Source organism: Onychostruthus taczanowskii, unplaced genomic scaffold (genome assembly GCF_017590055.1).
Source record: "Onychostruthus taczanowskii isolate IOZ18803 unplaced genomic scaffold, ASM1759005v1 scaffold61, whole genome shotgun sequence".
Classification (NCBI taxonomy): Eukaryota; Metazoa; Chordata; class Aves; order Passeriformes; family Passeridae; genus Onychostruthus; species Onychostruthus taczanowskii.
In genome coordinates, this window is record NW_024503790.1 from 3,364,812 (window position 1) to 3,385,462 (window position 20,651).

General features: G+C 60.5%; 1 protein-coding gene across 3 annotated transcripts; it reads right to left on the reverse strand.

Moving 5' to 3' along the window:
* Positions 1-1,233: 1,233 nt before the first annotated feature.
* On the reverse strand, positions 1,234-14,789 carry KCNAB2 (potassium voltage-gated channel subfamily A regulatory beta subunit 2). Of its 3 annotated transcripts, XM_041419550.1 has the most exons (15): positions 14,664-14,789; positions 14,273-14,314; positions 6,421-6,464; positions 6,015-6,052; positions 5,763-5,842; positions 5,251-5,295; positions 5,055-5,099; positions 4,928-4,971; positions 4,717-4,803; positions 3,478-3,563; positions 3,142-3,262; positions 2,911-3,005; positions 2,600-2,720; positions 2,427-2,515; positions 1,234-2,118 (listed from the first exon to the last, which is right to left on the reverse strand). In XM_041419550.1, the coding sequence occupies exons 1-15, from the start codon at positions 14,738-14,740 to the stop codon at positions 2,029-2,031; spliced, it is 1,104 nt and encodes a 367-aa protein (XP_041275484.1). In that variant the 5' UTR covers positions 14,741-14,789; the 3' UTR covers positions 1,234-2,028. The 3 variants fall into 3 exon arrangements, with proteins under 3 accessions (XP_041275484.1, XP_041275485.1, XP_041275486.1); XM_041419551.1 differs by lacking the exon at positions 14,273-14,314 and having other exon boundaries at positions 14,664-14,787; XM_041419552.1 differs by lacking the exons at positions 14,273-14,314; positions 14,664-14,789 and adding an exon at positions 10,720-10,952.
* Between the last annotated feature and the right edge of the window lie 5,862 nt (positions 14,790-20,651).

The window sequence follows — 20,651 nt, forward strand, 5'->3', positions numbered from 1 at the left end:
TACACATGCACATTTATAGTGGGGCTGTAGGTGCAGCCATGGCCACACAGCAGATAAACACACACACAGTGCACAGAGCTCACACACAGCATGGAGTTCTCACAGTGCACAGAGCTCTCATACACTCCAGAGAGCTCACACACACACAGTGCACAGAGCTCTCATACATTCCAGAGAGCTCACACACACACAGTGTGGAATTCTCACAGTGCACGGAGTTCTCACAGTGTGCAGAGCTCAATGCAGAGCTCTCACAAACTCCAGCGAGCTCACACACACACAGTGTGGAATTCTCACAGTGCACAGAGTTCTCAGTGTGCAGAGCTCAGTGCAGAGCTCTCACAAACTCCAGCGAGCTCACACACACACAGTGTGGAATTCTCACAGTGCACAGAGTTCTCAGTGTGCAGAGCTCAGTGCAGAGCTCTCACAAACTCCAGCGAGCTCACACACAGTGCACAGAGCTCACACTACAGAGTTCACACAGTGCAGAACTCTCATAGTGAGCAGAGCTCACACACAGAGTACAAAGCTGAGGGTTTGCACATACATTTACAGTTTTTATATTTATGTGTGCACAGATAGAGAAACTGGGTGTAAATGTATGTGGATATGGATACATATATACAGATATAGGCAAAATGTTTTGCACAGAGTACACAGAGAGCTAAAAAGAGATAGATACATGTAGCTATATTGTTCTCCTTATAGGTATCATCTTCTTTATGTATCATCTCTCTCTCTGTATCTATCATACATGTATCCATATATATATATAGCTATAGCTAGACATGCAGCTGTATATATGTAGCTATGGCTGTATCTAAATTACAGATATCTGTGTCCATGTGTATATATGGCATCTGTTTATAGATGTATAGACATGAGTATATAGTTTAAAAGCTGGGTATGGATATAGAGATGTCTACACATATATCTGTATATACACATCTATCTGCATATACACACATTTAAGTACATATCAGTAATTTTCATGTGTGCATATATCCATACAAACATGGATGCTGCTGTAGCAATATATTTACATGGATATGTACACATCTATATATTACATATATGGATCAATACACAGAACCATGTACATCTGTACATACACAAGCACACACGTGTGTCTACATGTGTGTATATACATTATACATGTATTTTTCAGAGGTGTGTGTATACATCTACATACAGGTATCTATATATGTAAATAGGTGTTGATCTCTCAGAGGCTGATGTCAGGGATAGAGGTGGAGGTAGAGCTACATCTGTATCTACATTTGGCCGTGTGTGACTGTGTGTGTGTGTGTCTGCAGACACCCCTGTAACAGGTGTACGTGGGTGCATGTGTAGAGGCTTTCAGTAGCTTTGTGCAGATACAACTGAAGGTGCTGGTGGGCTGTGTTCACCTCCACAGCTGCTGTCTGCAAATCCACACGTCCCCGCGTGTCTGTATGTCCCTGTGTCTCCGCGTGTGTCCGTGCACACAGACACTTGCACACTTGCCCACACACACTCCCCCAGCCCGGTCCCTCCCCGCAGCAGAGCCCTGCCCCGTGCTCGGCCAGAGCATCCCAGCTCTTCCCGCAGCGAACCCCCTCCCTGTCACCATCCCACCCACCCCTTCCCCGGGAGCGGGTGCTCTCCGGGAGCCGCAGCCCCGCGGTGCCGGTGCCGTGGGAGAGGGCAGAGGCGAGGCCCGGGCGCAGGCTGGGGAACAGCTTCGTGTTGTCGGCCTCGTGGGCGTACAGCACCCGCGTGCACCCCGCGCCCACCGCCAACGTGGAGGCAGGAGCCACGCATGCAACGGGTCCCGGCGGCGGGCAGGGCGGCCGGGCAGCTCGGGGCTCGCCTCCCTCCGGCCGTCCCTGCGCCGCAGAGCCAGGCCGGGCGGCCGCGGCGCCACGTCCGGGGCAGCGCGGGTGGAGCGCTGGCTCTCGGTGCAAACCACACTCTCCACTTTGCTCCAACAAAGCGTAAGCAAGCGAACGGGCGGCGAGGGCTGCGCGGCGTGCTCGGGCGCGCTTAGGATCTGTAGTCCTTCTTGCTGTATGGTTTGTTGCCCAGGATGCTATCGATCTCGTGGACGATGGAAGACGACAGCTTTGGAAGGACCTGCGGGGGATGGGGGCAACGCTGCGAGTTGGGATTGTGACCCTGGTGTGTGCTTGAGGATGCTCACCGCCTCCACCCCACCACGTTCGTGCCACAAGCCCCAGCTTGCCGGCAGGGTGACCCAGTTAGGAAGAGCCTGAGTCAGGCCCAGCCCTGCCCCCTCAGCCCAGCAAAGCCTTTTCTTTGCTTCTCGCCTTCATGACAAGAAAAACCTGTCATGGAGCCGGGTTTATAACCCTCTTTTCCCGCACAGTGCAGCACTGCAATGAGTGCTGTGGGCAAATGTTGCTCCTGCTGGGAGCACTGACCTGTATTGCTCCAATATTCTCCATCAGCTGGTCGGCATTGGAGGCCCCCAGTAAGACGGAGCTGACACCCTCGTTGCGCAGGCACCAGGCTGGGATAGGAGGGAGAGCAGATCTTGAGCCAAGATATCCCTGGTGTCACCCTCTGCTGTCCCCCACTGCCCCCATCCTCTTACCGATGGCGAGCTGGGGCAGGGTGCAGCCCAGGCGCTCAGCGATGGCCTGCAGCTCCTTCAGCTTTGCCTGCTGCCGCCGGCCCTCTTCACTCAGGATCTTGTCCTTCAGCCACTGGTATCCCTGGGGAGTGGGAAGGGATGTTGTGATGGGATCAGGGTGCACCAGCACCTTGCACAGGCAGGGCATCCCCAAACTTCCTGGGCTGTGGCTCCTGGAGTTCCTGTTCCCGTAGGGACTTTGCAAGGCCCCTGGCCCTGCTCCCCCAGCTCTGTCCATCCCCGTGTGCCCTCCCAGCCCTGGTGCAGCTCACCTTCAGCGAGGCACGGGAGTAGGGGGGGATGCCCCCATCATACTTCCCCGAGACGATGCCGCAGGCCAGTGGGGACCAGGTCATGGCTCCAACGCCTGGGGACAGAGCAGAACAGGGGGGTGACATTGCTGCCCCCAGCTCCCCCAGGGGCCATGGCACCCGGCCTCAGCAGCACTGGGCTTGGGCAGCACTGTGCTTTGGGGAGCTGGGGAGGAATCCCCACTGTCATACCTATCTTGTGGAAGAGCTCAGGGAGCTGCACCTCCACCTTTTCCCGCTGGAACATGTGGTACTCGGCCTGCTCGCAGATCGGCGGAATCAGGTTGAACTGCCGGGCCACCGAGTACGCCTCCTGCAGAAGAGCCAGGACCCTCAGCGCCCTGCCGCTCCCCCCGAGCCCCCTGCCCAACCCCCCAGCCAAGTCCTGAGCGGCCACCTCGAAAAATAATTAAGGCTTAAGTGCATCTGCACACGCTTGGCTCCCAACAGCTGCTGTCTAATTAAATCAACGTCAGCAGCATCGCTGGGGCTGCTCCGCTGCGCCCGCCCCGTCCCCTGGGCCCCTACCATGATCTCCATGGAGCTCCAGCGCGAGGTCCCCCAGTACATGGCCATTCCCTGGTTGATGACATGGGTCATGGCTCGCACTGTCTCTGCCGGGAGGGAAGGAGAGAGTGGCAGGTGGGGTTTAGCAGGGGCTGCACTGGCCGAAGGGGGCTCACACAGCGCTGATGGCTGGCGAGCATCCCACTGCCCAGTGCTGCGGTGGGAGCTCGGTGCTGTCCAGGGAATGCTTTCAGAAGAGCAGGATGGGGAGAGAGGGAGCAGCCACTCAGGATGTGCCAGGGACCACAGCCAACCTGACATGCTCACACGGTGCCAGGCTCTCCCTGCATGGACAGCAGCCTGAGGCTTCTGCCAGTGTCCCCATGCCCTGTGGGGTTACCAGCACTGGCACTGCTGCAGGGGGAGGGACTGATGCATTGCCCACACACAGAGACCCACAGAGGGAAGCCTGAACTCTGTGTGTGAGCCACTCAGGCGTATTGGGGGGAGCCAGCCCTGAGCCATGCGGGCTGGGACCAAGCCAAGGCGTGCTCCTGCAGCCAAAGGCGAGCAGCGGGGAGGGCAAGGGGCACGAGGCTCGCCCGGCCGGCACCGGGGCACACACCCCAGCATGCTCATAGCTGCCCCGGTGGGGAGGGACACTGCTGCAGACCCTGGCATGTGCCAAGGGCACCCCATGGCAGGACCCTGGGGGGCGGGAGCCTCTCTGCTTTTTGTCCTTTAAACTGCAGTACAGTCTGAAGGGCGAGGGGGGTGTCTGTGTTGTGCTGCTGCTGCCTCTGCATCTCATGGCAGGGTTTGCTTGAGAGGGGGGAACAAGGACGGGGGATCACAGAGGAGTGGGGGCTCTGCCCCAGGAAACACCGCTGGGACAGGCAGCGGCTGGCGGGCAGAGTGCGGGCAGGGAGTACCTTCTACGATGAAAGTCCTGGACTTGGAAGAACTAAATGGGTCCCCTGGTGATAAAAGAGAGATTTAGAGAAAGTGGAGTCACCGCTGCTGGGACGGCGGCAGTGACCTGCCACCACACTGCCAACCCGCCCCGCCGTGGCCCGAGAGGGTCCTGGAGCCAGGCAGGAGGTGGCAGAAGTGTGACTGTGGCACGGGCCAACCGTAGTGGCAGAGGAGCGGATTCTGCTTGGGAGGGAAAATGCCCTTGAAACACAAGCCTGGCGCAAACCAACCGCGACGGCGATGAAAGGCAGCGGGGAGGAGCGTGGCACCGGGGCGCGCACCCACCTTCCATCGGCGTGTTGGGGTCAGGCCGGTTGGCAAACACCACATCCACGTACTCTAGCTGCAGCCGCTCCAGAGACGCCTTCAGACCTGCAGCATGGACGGGCAGTCAGGTGTGCTGAGCCCCGTGCTGCCAGCACTGAGGCAGACGGTGAGGCACAGCCTGGCACTGGGGCCAGCAGCGCCTGACGAGTGCCCTCACCCATACCCCTACCTTCTATGATGTGTTTTCGGGACAGGCCCCTCTCTGTCTCGGCCCTGCAAAAGGAAAGGTGGTTGAGAGCCTGGGGTGAGAACCTGACCCACGCCAGCTGCTCTGCTAGGGGGCAGTTGTTACCTACTTTCCTCCCCAGAAGATTTTGGTGGTGATGACCAGGCTGGACCGTCTGCGGGGAGAAAGAGAGAATCACTGCAAAGCCCTGTGCACCCTGCCCTGGATGGCACACTCCTGCCAAGGCTGCTATACCAGCTCTCCCCACCCAGCCCATTGGGACTACAGTGATGGTTTTGCCAAATAGGGATGGTGGTCTAGCTTACCTCCACCCTTTCTTCTTGATGATATTTCCCAGCACCACCTCGGCCCTGAAAGGGAAGGGGACATCAGTCATTGGCACCTGGCAGGTGCAGCCATGGGGGGGGTGACAGCCATCAGGGATGGCCCCAGACCCCAGGAGAATAAGAGGCAAATGCAGTGGCTGTGGGGACACTGTTTGCCCCTTTGCTGCAGCGCCCAGAGCCGAACTGCCCCCAGTGCATGAGCTTGCTAATTTTAAGTGAAAGCATGGGCCCATTCCAATGCCCTGGGCCGGTGTGCCCTGGGTACAGCTGTGCTGGGAGGGTGCACAGCTGCACCCTCATGATACCAGGCCACCATGGGAAGCATGGGACTGCCAGAACCATGACTCCCCCCGTGAGCAAGCGCCCAGAACCCCGTCCTGGAAGCTGTTTTGCAGCTGGCAAACCTGGGATATTCCCATTGCCACTGTGATTTGGTGGGAGTGGGGGTGTAGGGCGAGACCCCTGTGGCACTGCCAAAGCAGGGTACCTACTTGCCAGCAGCGTAGACTTCTGCCGTGTCGAAGAGATTAATGCCGTTGTCATAAGCTAAAGTCATCAGCTGCTCTGCCATCTGCGAGGAGAGAGCGGGGTCGGTGAAGGGGGTGGCCGAGAGCACGGGCGCGTGCGCAGAGCGCTGGAGCTCCTGCATGCTGCATGCACCCAGGCCACAGCCACGGCTGTGCTGGCCCCATCCCCTCCCCACTCACCAGGGGAGAGATGGGGTGAAGGGGGTGCAGCCTTACCTCATCTGTGATCTGCCCTCCGAAAGTCACCCATGTTCCTGCAGGGGAGAGAGAGGTGTGCGCATGGTGAATGCGGTGAGCAACGAGCGCTGCCACGTCAAGCCCCTGGCCACCCACCCTGGCTCCCTCAGCACAGCCCTGGCACGTGGTGGCCACAGCTGGCCCTGCCGCGTGCACTGTGGTGCTCCCAGCACGGCCCAGTCGCTTCCTATCGTGTCAGAAAAAGAGAAAATAATTTGACAATTTCTGGGCCGTGACTCAAAACAGCCGCAGGGCTGAGGAAAACCCTTTCCTTCCCTTTGCAAACATCACCAGGGCAAGTGAGTGCTGCCCTGGCCGGGCAGTGCCGGCAGCTGCTGCGGAACTGAGGGGATGCCGAGGGGCTGTGGCAAACCCTGGCACTTACCCAGACCCAGGCAGGACACACGCAGCCCAGACTTCCCGAGGTTCCTGGAAGACAGAGACCATTAGGAAAGGTGCCAGAAAGCCCCAAAACACTGTCTCATGCATCCTGCATGCCCACCAACACACCGGGCGCAAGGACTGGGAGGTGTGGTGGTGGCCCCTGGTCCCCATCCCCACCTGGGATGGTTCCATAATGAGAGTCCCATCCCAACTGATTAACGAGCCATCCCAGGCTGGGCATCCTGAAGCTCGTAGTGACACTGCCTGCACCTGCGCAGTGATGCTGTGCCCGGCAGGGCTATTGGGAGAGCAGTGACCTCGTTAAAGTAGCTCCCCCTGATGAGGCTGGGGTGTCCAGCTGCCCTGAGTGTGCCGCTGGCACTGGGGAATGAGAGTGGAAAAAGAGGAGCTGGCATGCTGGTGGTCAGGACTGAAGCATCCCATACATGGCACGAGTTGTGCCTGTTCTCTGCATCGCACAGGGAAGCGCAGGGCTTGCACCAGGCGAGGGTGCTCGGGAGTGGAGCAACATCCTGGAGAAATGGAGCACCCCAGAAAATTTGACCGGCACAAGGAACTGGAGAACAGCTTTCGGGAAGGGGGCCAGGCTGGCAGACGCCTTCGCTGTGGTGATGGAGAGCCAGTTACTTGTTAAAAATGACAAAGGCTCAAGAAATGAGCGTTAAAATAAATAAAGTGTAGGTGAGCCGCGGCAGCTCGCCCGCGCGGGTGTCGCATAGCAACCGGAGGCACCGCCACCGCCGGCACTGCCGACACGGGCACCGGCAGCCGGGCAGGGAGCGGCTGCGGCCCAGCCACGGGCAACCGTGGGCTGCTCTGAGTCAGGGCAGCGTCCCTCTGCACTGCCATGCTATCGCCCAGCATCTGGAGGCACCGGCGCTCCCCCTGTCCCGCGGTGTTTTTGGAGCATTTTGTGGTGGGGAGAGGTCATGGCTGTGGGCCAGCGGTGGCTCAAGCCCCCATGATCGGGGTTGCCGTGTGGAGAGGAGAGCACCTGCCTCATCCTGGACATTCCGAGAGCATTGCTGGGGTTCCCCATGGCAGGTGACCATCGCTGCTCTTGGCTTCCCAGCCCAAAGGGGTGTTGACAGGCTGCCCAACAGAGATACTGGCAGACCTTGGGAAGGCCAAGCATTCCCCTACACTTCTTATCCCATCCACTTCCTTGGAGCATCCTCCTGCACCACTGTCCCTCCAGCAGCCACCAGTGGGGACTCCCAAGCTGATCACCCACTGCCTGGGAGAGGGTGTTGCTGGTATACTCCTCCTCTGGATGAGGACATGACTGTGGGGCAGGAGCACCTGAGCCCTGAGGATGCCACTGTGCATCGTCCCAATATTGTTGTTACCACCGCAAGGGTTTGGTGTTTGAGAGCTGGACAGAACTGGACCAGCTCCCTCCCCAGTGTCCAGGTAAGGGGACTCAGCTGATTTGGATGACACTGGTGGGTGACAGCCAGGCTCACCTCAGCGCTCTGCTGTCCTCACACACTTTGTTGCCTAATGCTGGCACATCTGGGCTGCAGCGGAGGCACGCAGCTGCTGGCAGCTGGACCATGGCGTGCAGGCTTATCTGGGGGGGGCCCTACCCTGTCCTAGGGTCCATGCTCATCTGGGGAAAGCCCCAGCCCCATTCCCAGGTGCACACTCAGCCTCAATGGGAGAAGCCCTCAGTGCTCTGCCCCAGAGCCAGGACATGGGGCGTGTGAGCCCTGTGGTGGGTGATGGCCGGGGGGGCCCCACATGCACACACCACCCCATTTCCAGAACCACCATGGGCAGCCAAAGCTGCTTATGGCTCTGCACTCACTTTGCAGGGCACTGAGTCTCCAGCAGCACCGAAAGGATGCCATGGCAGCCCGAATTAATGCCACCGTGACTCCCAGACCCCCTCGGCTCGGCAGCCAGCCCGGCTTGGCAGACACTGAGGATGCTACTAATCCTACTCTGAATTTTAGGGTCCCTTCTCTCCCCCATCCTGAAGATTTTACGCGCGGCTGGATCAAAGCTGCCCTGAGGGGACAGGAGCAAACAGCGAGGAAGCGCACGGAGGCGCACGGTCAGCACTTTTAACGACGAGAAACCGACAGAGCCGGACGCGAACCGGAGATAACGGGAGCGCGGCGCCCCTGGCCCCCAGTCCCCCCTCGCCGCCCCGATCGCAGTGAGGAACAGGGAAAGCCCCGGGAGCGCCCGTTTCCTACCGGTATTTCATCCCCGGCTGCTTGACGCTGGAGTCGCTGGAGGAAGGGGCGTTCTGCACCGAGAGCTGCCCCAGGCTGCGGGCCACCATGGCCACCGCGCGGAACTTGCCGCGGGTGCCGAGGCTGGGGCTGCCGGCATTCTGTCGGTTCAGCCGGTCCTCCGCGCTCCGGCTCTTGATGCTGTGCTCGGAGCACACAAAGGAGACCTGCATGCTGCTCCGGCGGGCAGCAGCGCCAGCTGCCTAAATTTAGCCGGCGCCCCGGGCGAGGCGGGGAGCTCCTCCCGCGCGCCGCCAACGTGACGGCGGGGGGCTGCGAGGCGGCGGGCGAGGAGCGCTCCCGTCAGCCCTCCTGCCCTCAATATTTGATGAGCTCAGGAAGCGAGCGAGCGGCACGCTCGGGCAGGTGGGGGCAGGAGGGGCAGAGCCGCTGCCGGTACCCTCCGGAGTGGCCGTGGCGGGGCAGGACTCCCTTGAGCCCCGCTGGGCATCCCCCCGCGGGTACGGCTGCCTGCCCAGCTCCGCTTTGGGGCACAGCGAGAGCTGAGGCGGCGGAGTGAAGAGGCAAATTCCCCTGCACGGGTCCGAAACTAAACCCTCTGGCAGCAACGCGTGTGCATCGCCAACCCCAGGGCTGGGCGACAGCCAGGTGGCGACGATGCTGATGGCTCTCCCGTGGCAGAGCCCACCTGCCTGCCGAAGTTGTCGCCCTCGGGGCCACAGCCCCAGCAGCACATTCCCCCTATTTTTCCCAGCAAGCGAAGTCAAGTGAGACGAATTCCAGCCTAGCACCTCCTGCCGAAGCAAGGACACGAGTCAGCCCACTACGGCTGCCAGCACCTGCCGTGCCCCTCAGGATGGAGCAAAATGCAGCAACGGGGCTTGCAGGAAATTATGCACATTTGCCCCAAACCTAATGAAAAATCTTGTAATCTCCTCCGCTTCCCTCTCTCACAAAGCTCCTTAGCTGGTAATCCTGCCAGCACCAGTGCCAGCGCCGGCTCCAGTGCGGGGGGGACCTGGCAGCAGTTGTCAGCCCTCAGAGGATGAGAAACCCCACAAATTTTGGTGGCAGCAGGGACATGTCCAAAGAAGGAGCACCTTTGGGGTGTCTGTGCCAGCTGCTCCCATCAATAAATAATGTCCCCATGAATATTAGATGGGCTCTTGCCACTGTGTAAATGTTACCGCGGTCATTGTGAGCAGAGGGGAATCTGACCCGCGGCGCGGCACAGTGCAGCACGGCAGGAGCCGGCAGAGCTGCCAGCTCCCGAGGGCTTCACTGCAGTGGGGGACAAGGGGCACCCCTGTATTGTCACTGGAGAACAGCCACTGTCCTCAGCCCTGGTGTCCCCCAAAGCCTGACCTGGGGGTGCTGGGCCCTGCACCCCATTGCCCCACCCTCAATGCCAGGGGAGAGGTGCACTGGGCAGAGCAGCCCCATCCCTCTCAGGAGCTGTGACCACCTCTCCAGCTGCCTGGAGTGTCCTCCTGACAAGGACATTGCCTGAAATCCTGATACACCTTGCACCAGGACCCACATGCAAAATTAATGATGCATCTGCTCTGTGATGCACACCCATCACTAAGGTGGAGATGCAAACCCATCAAGCAGAGATGTATGCCCGTCACATGGAGATTTACACCCCTCAGGTGGAGAAGAACCCCGGTCAGGTGAAGATGTACCCCTCCAGTCAGGCAGAGATCTACCTGCATCAGCTAGAGGTTTACACCTCTGAGGCAGAAACAGCTCTTCGGCGGCTGTTTGCTCCAGGTGCCTAATCTTTAAAGTTCAGAGGGTGTTTGCATCTGCAAATGCCCAAACAGCAAACAGGAATGTCATGCGAGAAGCTCAAAGATCACCAAGTAGGAAAGTGCTAACGGCGCTGATGGGCTGCCGCCTCTCCGGCGTTTGCCGCGCCAAGGGCATCGGCTCCTCCCAGCCTCGGCACAGGGGAGCCGAGGTGAGCTTAGGTGAGAGCCGTTCTCCTGACGAGGCGTCAAACCAGCACCAAGCAGCGTCCCCTGTGTCATCCCCTCACCTCGGCCCTCGCCGTCCTCGCGGCGCTGCCTTACCTGTACTTCATGCCAGTGGCGCGGGCGGTACTGTCGGCCAGGGAGAGCCCGTGCATCCGCAGGAACTCCTCCAGAGTCTTCGCCCGCGCCGCCGCCCGCACATCCCGCAGCCGCCGCAGCTCCAGCCCGTCGGCCGCCCGGGGGGCTGGGGGCAGCCCCCACTCGGGGCTGGGCCGGCTGGCCACGCTGCGCAGGCTCTCACTGTAGGTCATGGAGAGCATCCTGCCACCCGAGCGTGGGCTCTGCCGGCCAGCCACGCCGACAAACACTCTGTGGTGCTACGGAGAGAGCTGGGAAAGCACAACATGGGCTCCCTCGCCACTCAGGGCTCAGCCCTGCCCGCATTGCCATGCCAGAGTCAGGACATGTAGCAAAGCCAGTCTCTTCAGCGGAGCAAAGCCTTGGTGTGAGAGCTGAAGCACAACAGGAGAAGCAGCAGGACAGGGATGCGGCACAGTCCGTGTCTGAGGCTGCAGTGGTGCCTGCCACAGCTGCCCCAAGCCACGATGCAGCAGTGTGGCCTGTGCCCAGCTATGCTGGGTCCCAGCTTGTGCTGGGCTGCACAGGTTTGCATCCCTGTGAGGGACGCAGCAGATCCCAGTAGCTGGCCGAGGTATGGTGAGCAGCGACACAAGTACTGCTGGTGAGAATCTGGCACTGTGTGCCAGTGGGCAAGGAAAATCAGGATGGGAAAGGGGTCCCTGTGGGGCTCCCTGGAAAGGGTGGACATCGGCAGAGGGTCTGTGGGCACTGGGTGCTCACTGTGCCTGCGTCACGTTGCCGCAATGTGCGCCACCAGCCAACACCTTCCCCACCACCGCGGCAGCGACCTCCCAGCCGGTGCGGCTGCCGAAAATAGCCTGCCGCAGGGTGGGCTCCTCATGCACCCCAGCCCTGGCTGTCTCTGTGCCTGGGACCTCACTGGTGGTGGCACCCGCTCGATTTCTGTGCCTCTCTCCGCAACTTCCCTTGTTTCAGTGTCTGCAGGGAGCAGGGACTGGGGCCAAAGCTGTGGCAGTGGTGCCAGAGTGGCCACTGGGGATGCACTGTGACACATCTACACCGGCATCAGGCTCCAGGCAGGCTCCCACTGATGGTTTTTTCTTTCCCCATGAAGCTCAAATTGACAGCTGCAGGAGCCAAAAGTGAAGGGCTGTCTGCCATTGAGGTGTGACCTCCAGAGGAAAGGAGAAGGAAGCCCAGAGGATATGGAGTAGCAGCTGGTCAGGTATGACCAAAATCCTGGGGGTCTTCTCTGACATAAAGTGCTGCCACTCCGTGCTCCTCCTGCTCTGTAGCAAGGCCTTGGGAAAGCTGGGAGACATGGAAAGGAAACCTTTCCCTCTGTTGCGGCAAAGTCAGACTGAATCCTGGTCATCAGCCTCTTCCTGCCACACCTCAAAGCTGGAGGCTGGACCCAGCACCTCTGGCACCAGCCCTTCTCTGTGGCTGGTAGCTTTAATTAGGGCAATGCCAGTGGCTCCTGCTGGGTACGGGCACCTGGTGGAATCTCCTTGTTCCCAGTGGGATCTCCTTGCCCTGGTAGGATCCCCTCACCTGAGAGCAGCAAGGAGAAACCTGAGCTGGCTGCACCGCTGCTCTACAGCAGCCAAACTGCTGCAGCAAGCAGAGCTGGGGGTTTGATCTGGGCTGCTCTGAGGAATGGGGTGGGAATCCACCAGCTGCCCTATCTTGACACTTTCCTGATTTTCGGCAGAACAGAACTGGATGGCCAAGAGAGCATGGAGGTGGTGGGTGCATTCATGGCCTTTTGATAGCAGAAATCCCAGTGCTCCTGGGATGAGTGGCAGCAGGGCTGCAGGATCTGCTAAGGATGAGCTGTGCCATGCCCAAGCAGGAGAGGCTGTTTTGCGAGGAAGGAGCAGGGATAGGGAACAGAGCACAGGCTCTGTGGGATAACAGCACTGTTAGCAGCATCAGGGACACAACAAGTGGGTGACAGGCACGGCAGCTGTTCGGAGAGACATCTGGCCAGCCTGGCCAAGCTGGGAAACTGACAGCCACCAGCCTGCCTAAAGCCAGGAAGACGCCAAACTCCAAAAGAAAACCACCCTAAGCCATCAAATCCCAAGTCACCCTGCACGGAAAATCTTCCCTGCTGCCCGCAGCGGCTGCCCCGTGGCGGTGCCCGTCCCTGCTCATCGCCCACCATGCCCAGCCCCGCTCGCCGCCCGCGCTGCCGGCCCCCACTCACCGCGCCGGGGAAGCTGCTCAGCAGCAGCGCAGCTCTGGGCGGCCGGGCTGCCCCAGGGCAGATATAAGAGCCGCGGTGGCCGCGTTGTTTTGCATTAGGGGAGTGTCGGAGCTTGGCGTCCAAAGCACTTGGCGGCTGCGCCGGGCCCCCAGCGTCCGGCTTCTCGCCGCGCTCCATTAGCCCTATTAGGGGATTTTCTTCCTTGCGAAGGGGAGTTAAATTATTCATGGCGCCTCACTAAAAGCCCGGGGATGTGCCGCTGCTTTATCAACGCTGGCACCGCCCGCCCCTCGCCCTGCGGTGACAGGTCCCCCGTCACCAGCACACAGGGCGTGGGGACGGCTGGACATTGGGGCCATCAGGGAGCGGAGACGGTGCCCTGAGGCAGACACAGCCCTCCTGTAGTCCCCGCGGCAGCGGAGTCAGAGCTGGGCTGTGGCAGGACTGAAAGGCAGCCTCCACCAGGAGGGAGCCCCGAAACGGAACCGGGTGATGAACACAGGTGGCTGCTGCCTGAAGGCAGCCGACAGGCAAGGTCCTGCCTGTTGGCCTTGGGAGCCTTTTCACCAGATGTGTCCAGTGGTTCAGACCAGTTTGGCAGCCAAAACTTGCCCGTCGCTGGGGCTCGGCAGTGCTGGTGGCAGCACTGAGATGGACACTGTCAGTGCCACTGAGCCATCTCATTGCCAGCCCTCCTCACCTCCTCCCATCATGCGTGGGATGGAGTGGGGAGGCCACGGTTCTGTCAACGGACAGTCCCCAGTCCCCCACCCCATGGCAGCCAGGCCAGACCCAGTCCCACACCACTGGGCTGCTGTGGCCCTGGGAGTGCTGGAGCAGCTGCTGGCAGAGTGTGTGGGGAAGTGCTGCCCTCACTTCAGACAGTAAAAGGGTGATGGGGGCGAATGTTGCCTCCTGAACCACTTAATGAGACTGCTCCTAATAGCAGGAGCCACTGACCAGCTGGCTGGTTTCCCAGAGCTGCTCTTGGGAAAAGCTAAGGGCTTCTCCAGGCACAGCAGAGGCATGGGACGCTCCCCCCAAGCTGAGCTGAACCCCACACCCCACAGTGGCTGTCCCCCACAGCCATGTGGCCACATGCTGCTGCCTGGACAGCCCGTGAGAACAGTCCCCCCCCCAGCCACACCCCAGGGTCCCCACACTGCACTTTTGAACCCATGAGCAGGCGAGGAGGCAATGCCACACATGTGATACCCATCCCACAGAGGAACCCTGGCACATTGTGCAGGGCAGTGCTGTGCCAGCATTATCTGGGCATGGGCAGGAGCCATAGCCACCTGCTGGGGGGATTTCGGGGAGGGGGAAGGGCCTGGTTACCTGTAGAACTGGAGCTGGCGCTTGGGGCTCCCGTATCTCGCACTTCCGACAGCAAAGGGGAGAGAGAAGAAAGATGCCACAAACCCCGTTAGAAAGGAGGAGCAGGAGTGAGTGGCAGAGTCAGCAGCTGTGAGAAGAGTCAGCGGCACCCACCCATGTCACAGCACAGTGAACACTGCAGCAGGCACTAGCATGACCCTGAAAGTGCCCCAAAACACTGCTGCTGCTGCTGCTGCTGTGTGGGGATTTTGTGCTGGAAGCCTTTGCACAAAGCATGCCAGGGCAGTTTAGGAGTATCAGTGCAGTTTCAGGGAGCATGGTGGTTCTGGGTTGCCACAGGCTTGGGTTTGAAGCCCCACAGAGTTCCCCCAGCTCTGCCCTGCAGCCTTACCTGTAAATCATCCCTGGGGAGCCCGTCTGCCGCAGCGAGAGTCGCGCTGGGGAGTCAGTGGTGGATTCGGGATACATGGAGCCAGCCTGGGCTCCCCGGAGCCACTCGCCGCCTCACCCCTGCCACAGGGGAAGAGGAAAAGAGGAAGAAATGAGTTTTTTGGGGCACGCGCATGACGGCACTTCCTGTTGCAGGAGGTCCGAGCCAGATGGGCATGTGGCATTGGCAGCAGTGGGGGCACGGCTGTCGCCCTGATTTTCTAAGACTTTGTTAAGCCTTGAAAGAATGCAAACATTCTTTCAACAAACTTTCTCACACACAGTTCTGTAAATAACCAAGCAGTGGGGGCACGGCCGCTCTGCTGGCCTCAGACCCTGGGGCTCACACCCTGACCCACCGATCCCAAAACCATCTCGCCCCAGCCCCATTCCTCTCACTTCCCAGCTTGGCTGCTTTCTCCAAACTTCTGGGGGCCTGAGATTTCAGGAAATGGTGAGGAAAAATGGTCCTGAAAAATGAAACATTATGAAAACCCTGAAGCTGTCTCTGAGGGTCCCTCTGAAAGGGACAAGCTAAGGGGAGGAAAACAGCCTGGCTTTTCCTGCAGCTCACATGTGACTGACTGTGTGCACAGGGGTGAGGGAGCTCCAAGGGAAAGGAGGGCTCACCTCCAGACACCCCTGACCCTCCTTGTCCCTGTCCCCATGGCAGGGGCATCCAGCATGACTCCCTGGGAACTGTGCTCCTGCTCCTGCAACACTGTCAGCAGTTTCCAGTATCACACAAAACAATGACACTTCCCTACAGAACTGGGGCTGGGATTTAAATTTATCCCTTCTTTCTTTAGGCCGGTGAGATGCCATCTTTACACTGCAGATCACAAGCTGCTCTGTTTCCCAGATGGGGACTGAGAGCTCTCTGGGCTCCCTCCTGGCTGCCCTGGGCTCAGCGGGAGCATGGCCTTACACAGTGTGCTCATGTCTTGGCATGGATCCTGCCTGCATCCTGGCACAGCATGCCTGCATCCTGCATCCCTCCCGCATTCTGGCACAGCATGCCTGCATCCTGCATCCCGCCACGGTGTGCCTGCATATCGCATCCTGCCTGCATCCCAGCTGGGCATGCTTGATCCTGCATCCACATCCTGCATCCCAATACAGTGTGCCAGCATCCTGCATCCCTCCCGCATCCTGCATCCCTCCGGCATCCCGGCCCGGCGTGCCTGCATCCCGGCGCAGCCCCTGCAGCCCACGCAGCCCAATGGCAGCAGCTGCGGCAGCCGAGCCCATCCCCGCGGAGCCGCCCACCGCAGCTCCCGGCCGGGCTGCAGCCCCCGGCACAGATCCCCATCGCCCTCCTCCTGAGCGCTGCAGGAGTGCGTCTCCTTTGGCCACAGCCGCGCTGGACCCGGAGCACAGGGAGCCTCAGTAAAGCCGGCTTTATTTTCCAGAAGTCAGGAGGGAGCCGCTCTCTCCCGAACCTGCAGCACTGACCTGAGCCCGGAGCAGGACCCTGCTGAGCCCTACAACCAGGACCCGGCTGAGCCTCCCAAGCCCTTGTGACCCCCGGCTTCTCCCGGGTGCTGCAAGTGTTGGTTCCAGAGCTCCCACGGCCTCGCCTGGCAGTGGGCAGCTGCCTGCAGCACCGCCGGGTCAGCAGCGGCCGGCCGGGCACTGTCCTGCCCGCTCATGCCAGCTAAACATGTTAGGGCAGCAAAACAAAGCTGAGGGAAGCTGGGGGATGCCTGCAGGGGGGACAGCTGGACCCCCATGTCCCTGTGCAGCCATGCAGCTCCTTGCTTGCACTGCCACAATCCCGGACTCCTGCGTGGCTCAGGACTGGCTGATTCTGTATCTCAAGGGGCTGTGGTGCCAGGAGCTCAGATCTCCCCAATTTTTAGCAGAACCCGATGCCCCTTTCCTGTAGCCTCTCAACAATGCTGCAGGGACCAAGTGCAGTGGCTGGCAAGTCTCTGGCAGTGCTAGAGGGACTTTGCTGGCAAGCACAGCTGGACCATGGGCACAGGGGTCAGGGCTCTGCACCCTGAGGAGCCAGTGTCCCAGCGTTTGGGGCCAATTCATCCCTCTGAGCTCTCTGAGCCAAAGGCACCACCAAAAGTCCAATCCCCTCTGTGTCAGCAGTTTGGTGCTTCCCTGAGACTGCTCCTGCACCTCCAGCTTCCTCATGGCACAACTCAGCTGTGAGCCTGCAACTGCGGGAGTTTCGGCAGTGGCCCGAGAGGGAAGAAAAGTATTTTCTTCTGCAGGATGCACCCAAGAGTCAGGTGAAGGACACCCTCAAGATCTGTGCTCCCACCAAGGTCCATTCCCATCCCTGGCAGTACAATGGGTACAGGACTGTGGGTGCTGTGACATGGATGGTTTATGGCTGGAAAGCCCCTGGGAGCTGGGCCAGCATGGGGGGACTACATACTGCAGCCTGCCAGACATGCTGCCATCAGAGTAGAAGTGGGTGAAACTGGACATGGAATTAATGCGAAAGTAAGGATGAAACTGCTGCTTCTGGTGAGCCCAATCCTCCAAGAGTGAGGCCCTGGGACAGGGAGAGCTGGGGGACCCTTGCCATGGGCACCCCAGCATCCTGCCCAAGTCAGGTGAGGGATGCAGGTAATGTCACATCTCCCCATGCCAGGTGCCTGTCCCCCATATTTCTCCCCCTTTTCCACTGTGTTTGCAGCACAGTGAAATGCCCCCCTCCACACCACGGGGAAGGTGACTTTAGCTCAATGACTCACGCTGCCCTGCCCTGTCGCCTCGGCACCTCCTGTCACCTCCTGCCGTCACCTCTGTGCTCATGCCCCGTGCTGGTCCGAGTGGGACATGGAATTAATGCGAAAGTAAGGATGAAACTGCTGCTTCTGGTGAGCCCAATCCTCCAAGAGTGAGGCCCTGGGACAGGGAGAGCTGGGGGACCCTTGCCATGGGCACCCCAGCATCCTGCCCAAGTCAGGTGAGGGATGCAGGTAATGTCACATCTCCCCATGCCAGGTGCCTGTCCCCCATATTTCTCCCCCTTTTCCACTGTGTTTGCAGCACAGTGAAATGCCCCCCACCACACCACGGGGAAGGTGACTTTAGCTCAATGACTCACGCTGCCCTGCCCTGTCGCCTCGGCACCTCCTGTCACCTCCTGCCGTCACCTCTGTGCTCATGCCCCGTGCTGGTCCCGTGCCCCCCCCTTCCCCGGCTGCACCGGCGCCGCAGGGATCCGCAGAGCAGCAGCCCTGCCCCTTCCTTTGGCCCGGGAGCCTCTTTTGCGGCGCAGCATCTCCCAGCCCACCAGGGGCCTCCGACCGCCCGGGTGGGCTCCCGCGCCTTCCCCAGCCCATCATCACGACAACGCGGCAGGCGGGCGCTGGGGACTCAGCTGCGACACGTGAGGTCGCCCGTGACCGCCGAAGCTCCGGCACCGGCGCTGCTCAGCTGCCCGAGTCAATGACACAGCCCAAAAGCACAAATCGGCCGGGGTTATTCCGGCTTTGCCGTCACGTACACCCGAGCCAAAGTAACGGGGTCCATCGGGCTGCCCGCGAGTCCCTGCTGTGTGACACTGCCAGTTCCCCGGTGTGTGACACTGCCAGTTCCCCGCTGTGCCGTGGCTGCCGGCCAGGCAGGGCTGATCCACGGCCGCGGCCCCGCCGGCACCCAGCACGGCACCTACCTGTCTCCGGTGCTCGGACGGAGGGCGATGCGCGGTCGGGAGGCACAAGGCAACGAGTCAAAGCCGGCTGCCGGCTCGGGCTGCGGGCTCCGCGGGTCTCGGGAAGCGGCGCCGGTGCCGGCGCAGAGCAGCTGCTACAGCCGGCGGCAAACGCAGCGGATGACGGTTCCTACCCCATTCCCGCTCCGTCCCCGGGAAAAGGCGTCTGGCAGAGGGGGAAGCCGAGCCCTCCGCGCCCCGGGATGCGACAGCACCCAAAGATGCTGCAGAGCCGTCCCTGCCGCTCTCACATCCTGACTCGGCAAGTTTGGCTCCGCCGGTGGCTGCAGCCGACTCCCGATCCCGCCGGTGCCTTAACCGTGTCGGCGCCGCAGCCCGGCACCGGCAGCGCGTGGGCGAGCGAGCGGCTGCCACCAGCCGCCCCTGCGCAGCTCAGGCGGGGGAAGGCTCGTCCGGGGCCACGGGGAGCCTGGGCAGGAGCTGCATCATCACTGCCTCTAATCGCGCCGGGTGTGTATCTCTTGAAATAATCAAATACAGCGTCGGCAGTGATGCTGCAGGGCTGCCTCCAGCACCAGGGTCACCCGGCTGCCGCGTTCTGCCACTGGCCACCCGTCCTCCTTGTGCTCATCACGCCTTCTCAGTGCCTTTGGCTTTTTGGCTATCTTGGGCAAAAAAACCAGCCCGGAGCGTGCCACCTCAGTAAGTGGAGCAGGATGGTCCCTGTGGCAGTGCGACTCAGTGATCCTGCAGTGATAACAACACCAATGCAGCTGAATCTAACAGGAAAACTAGAGGCCAAGCCAGCAAAAAGGGGTCAGGGTTTGGGACAGGCTGCTCACGCAGTGGTGCTCTGGCAGCTATAAATTAGGAAAACCTGGTTCCTCTCCTTCAGCCGAGTCCTGTTCAGCTTCACGACAGCATCTTGGCACTTCCTTTCCCATTTCAGCACAGTCCTGGCAGCAATGGGGCCAATAATCACACTGCCTGCTCCAAACCATGCTGACACTGACAGGGGCCACTCAGCACTGCCAGGGTGGGTCATCCCAGCAGGCTGCCCACTTTCCACGCCACAAGCACTTCCAGGAACAGCCAGTAACAGTCAGGGAAGGTCATAAACCCTGTCCCATTTGGGGATGCTCCCAGCACCAGCCCATCAGTGGCTTTGCTACCCCCACAGATGGTGGGAGCCATGTGCCAAGTTGATCAGCTCCTGCTCCGTGATGCATCTGACCCACAGACCCGCAGGCCATGAGCAGGAGGTGACAGCTGGCCCTGCCACCCTCCTCATCAAAACAATAATAGTAATAATGAATAAAACCAGCAGCTCTCTTGAATCTGCCGTTGGCAGCTCCATGTAAAGGCATTTTCTGCTCACCAGCTGGAAAATCACTGCATATATGCAACAGGCCTGTCTAGGGGATGTGACAGAGACTGGATACATCTCGCCCAGCCTGCTCTGGCACTCACCCACTGCTGTGCCGTGGCTCCCAGCAACGCTTGGGGAAGAAACCTGTGGTTTTGGGAAGTAGGCTGGGTGCCCTGCCCACACCTGCCAGCAGCATAGACCACGTCTCACCTGAACGAGAGACTGTGGTGCGTGAATCCCGTGCTGGCCGCAGGCTGAGCAGGCATGGGCCTATGGGGATCCCCATCATGAGGAAAACAGCCCCAAAAAAATACAGGCTGGTGAGACAGAGGCTCACGAGCTTAAGGCCTGGCAGAAGAAATGGTGAGGGAGCAGCATCTGGGTTGTGAGGGGACCAGGGACCCGGCACAGGGCTTGGGGCTCCTTCCATCCGCAGCCCTCCGGTCACCGCAGCACAGCGAGACAAGGAACGGACTAAGAAACGGCGGCAAGCTGAAGGAAGCTGAAGGAACCGCGGCGTTTGACTCACTGTGCGCAAATCGGCTCGGGGGAAAACCGAATGTTCCCACCCCCGTGTCACCGGGGCTTTGCCGGCGGCTCGCACCGTGTCACCGGGGCTCCTGCCCTGCCGCTCCCGGCGCACGGTGACAGGCCGCAGGCTATCGGAGCATCACCAACAGTGTTCGCCTCGCCTCGCTGTGGGAACGAAGGGACAGCCAGCCTCTCCCCGTCCCCTCACAGCCCAGGGTCCCACTGGGCCGACAGCAGGCGGAGGGGCGAGGGCCCCTCTCTCCGCACCAGGGAGTGTCGGGAGGGGCATGCGGCGGGGTGGCCTCGCCCGTAGCCCTGCCCGCGGCCCTGCCCGGTTCCACCGCCCCCGCCATCGCCCGACCCCGGCGGCAGCCCCGGCCCCGCTCCCCCCGCGCCCCCGCACCTGC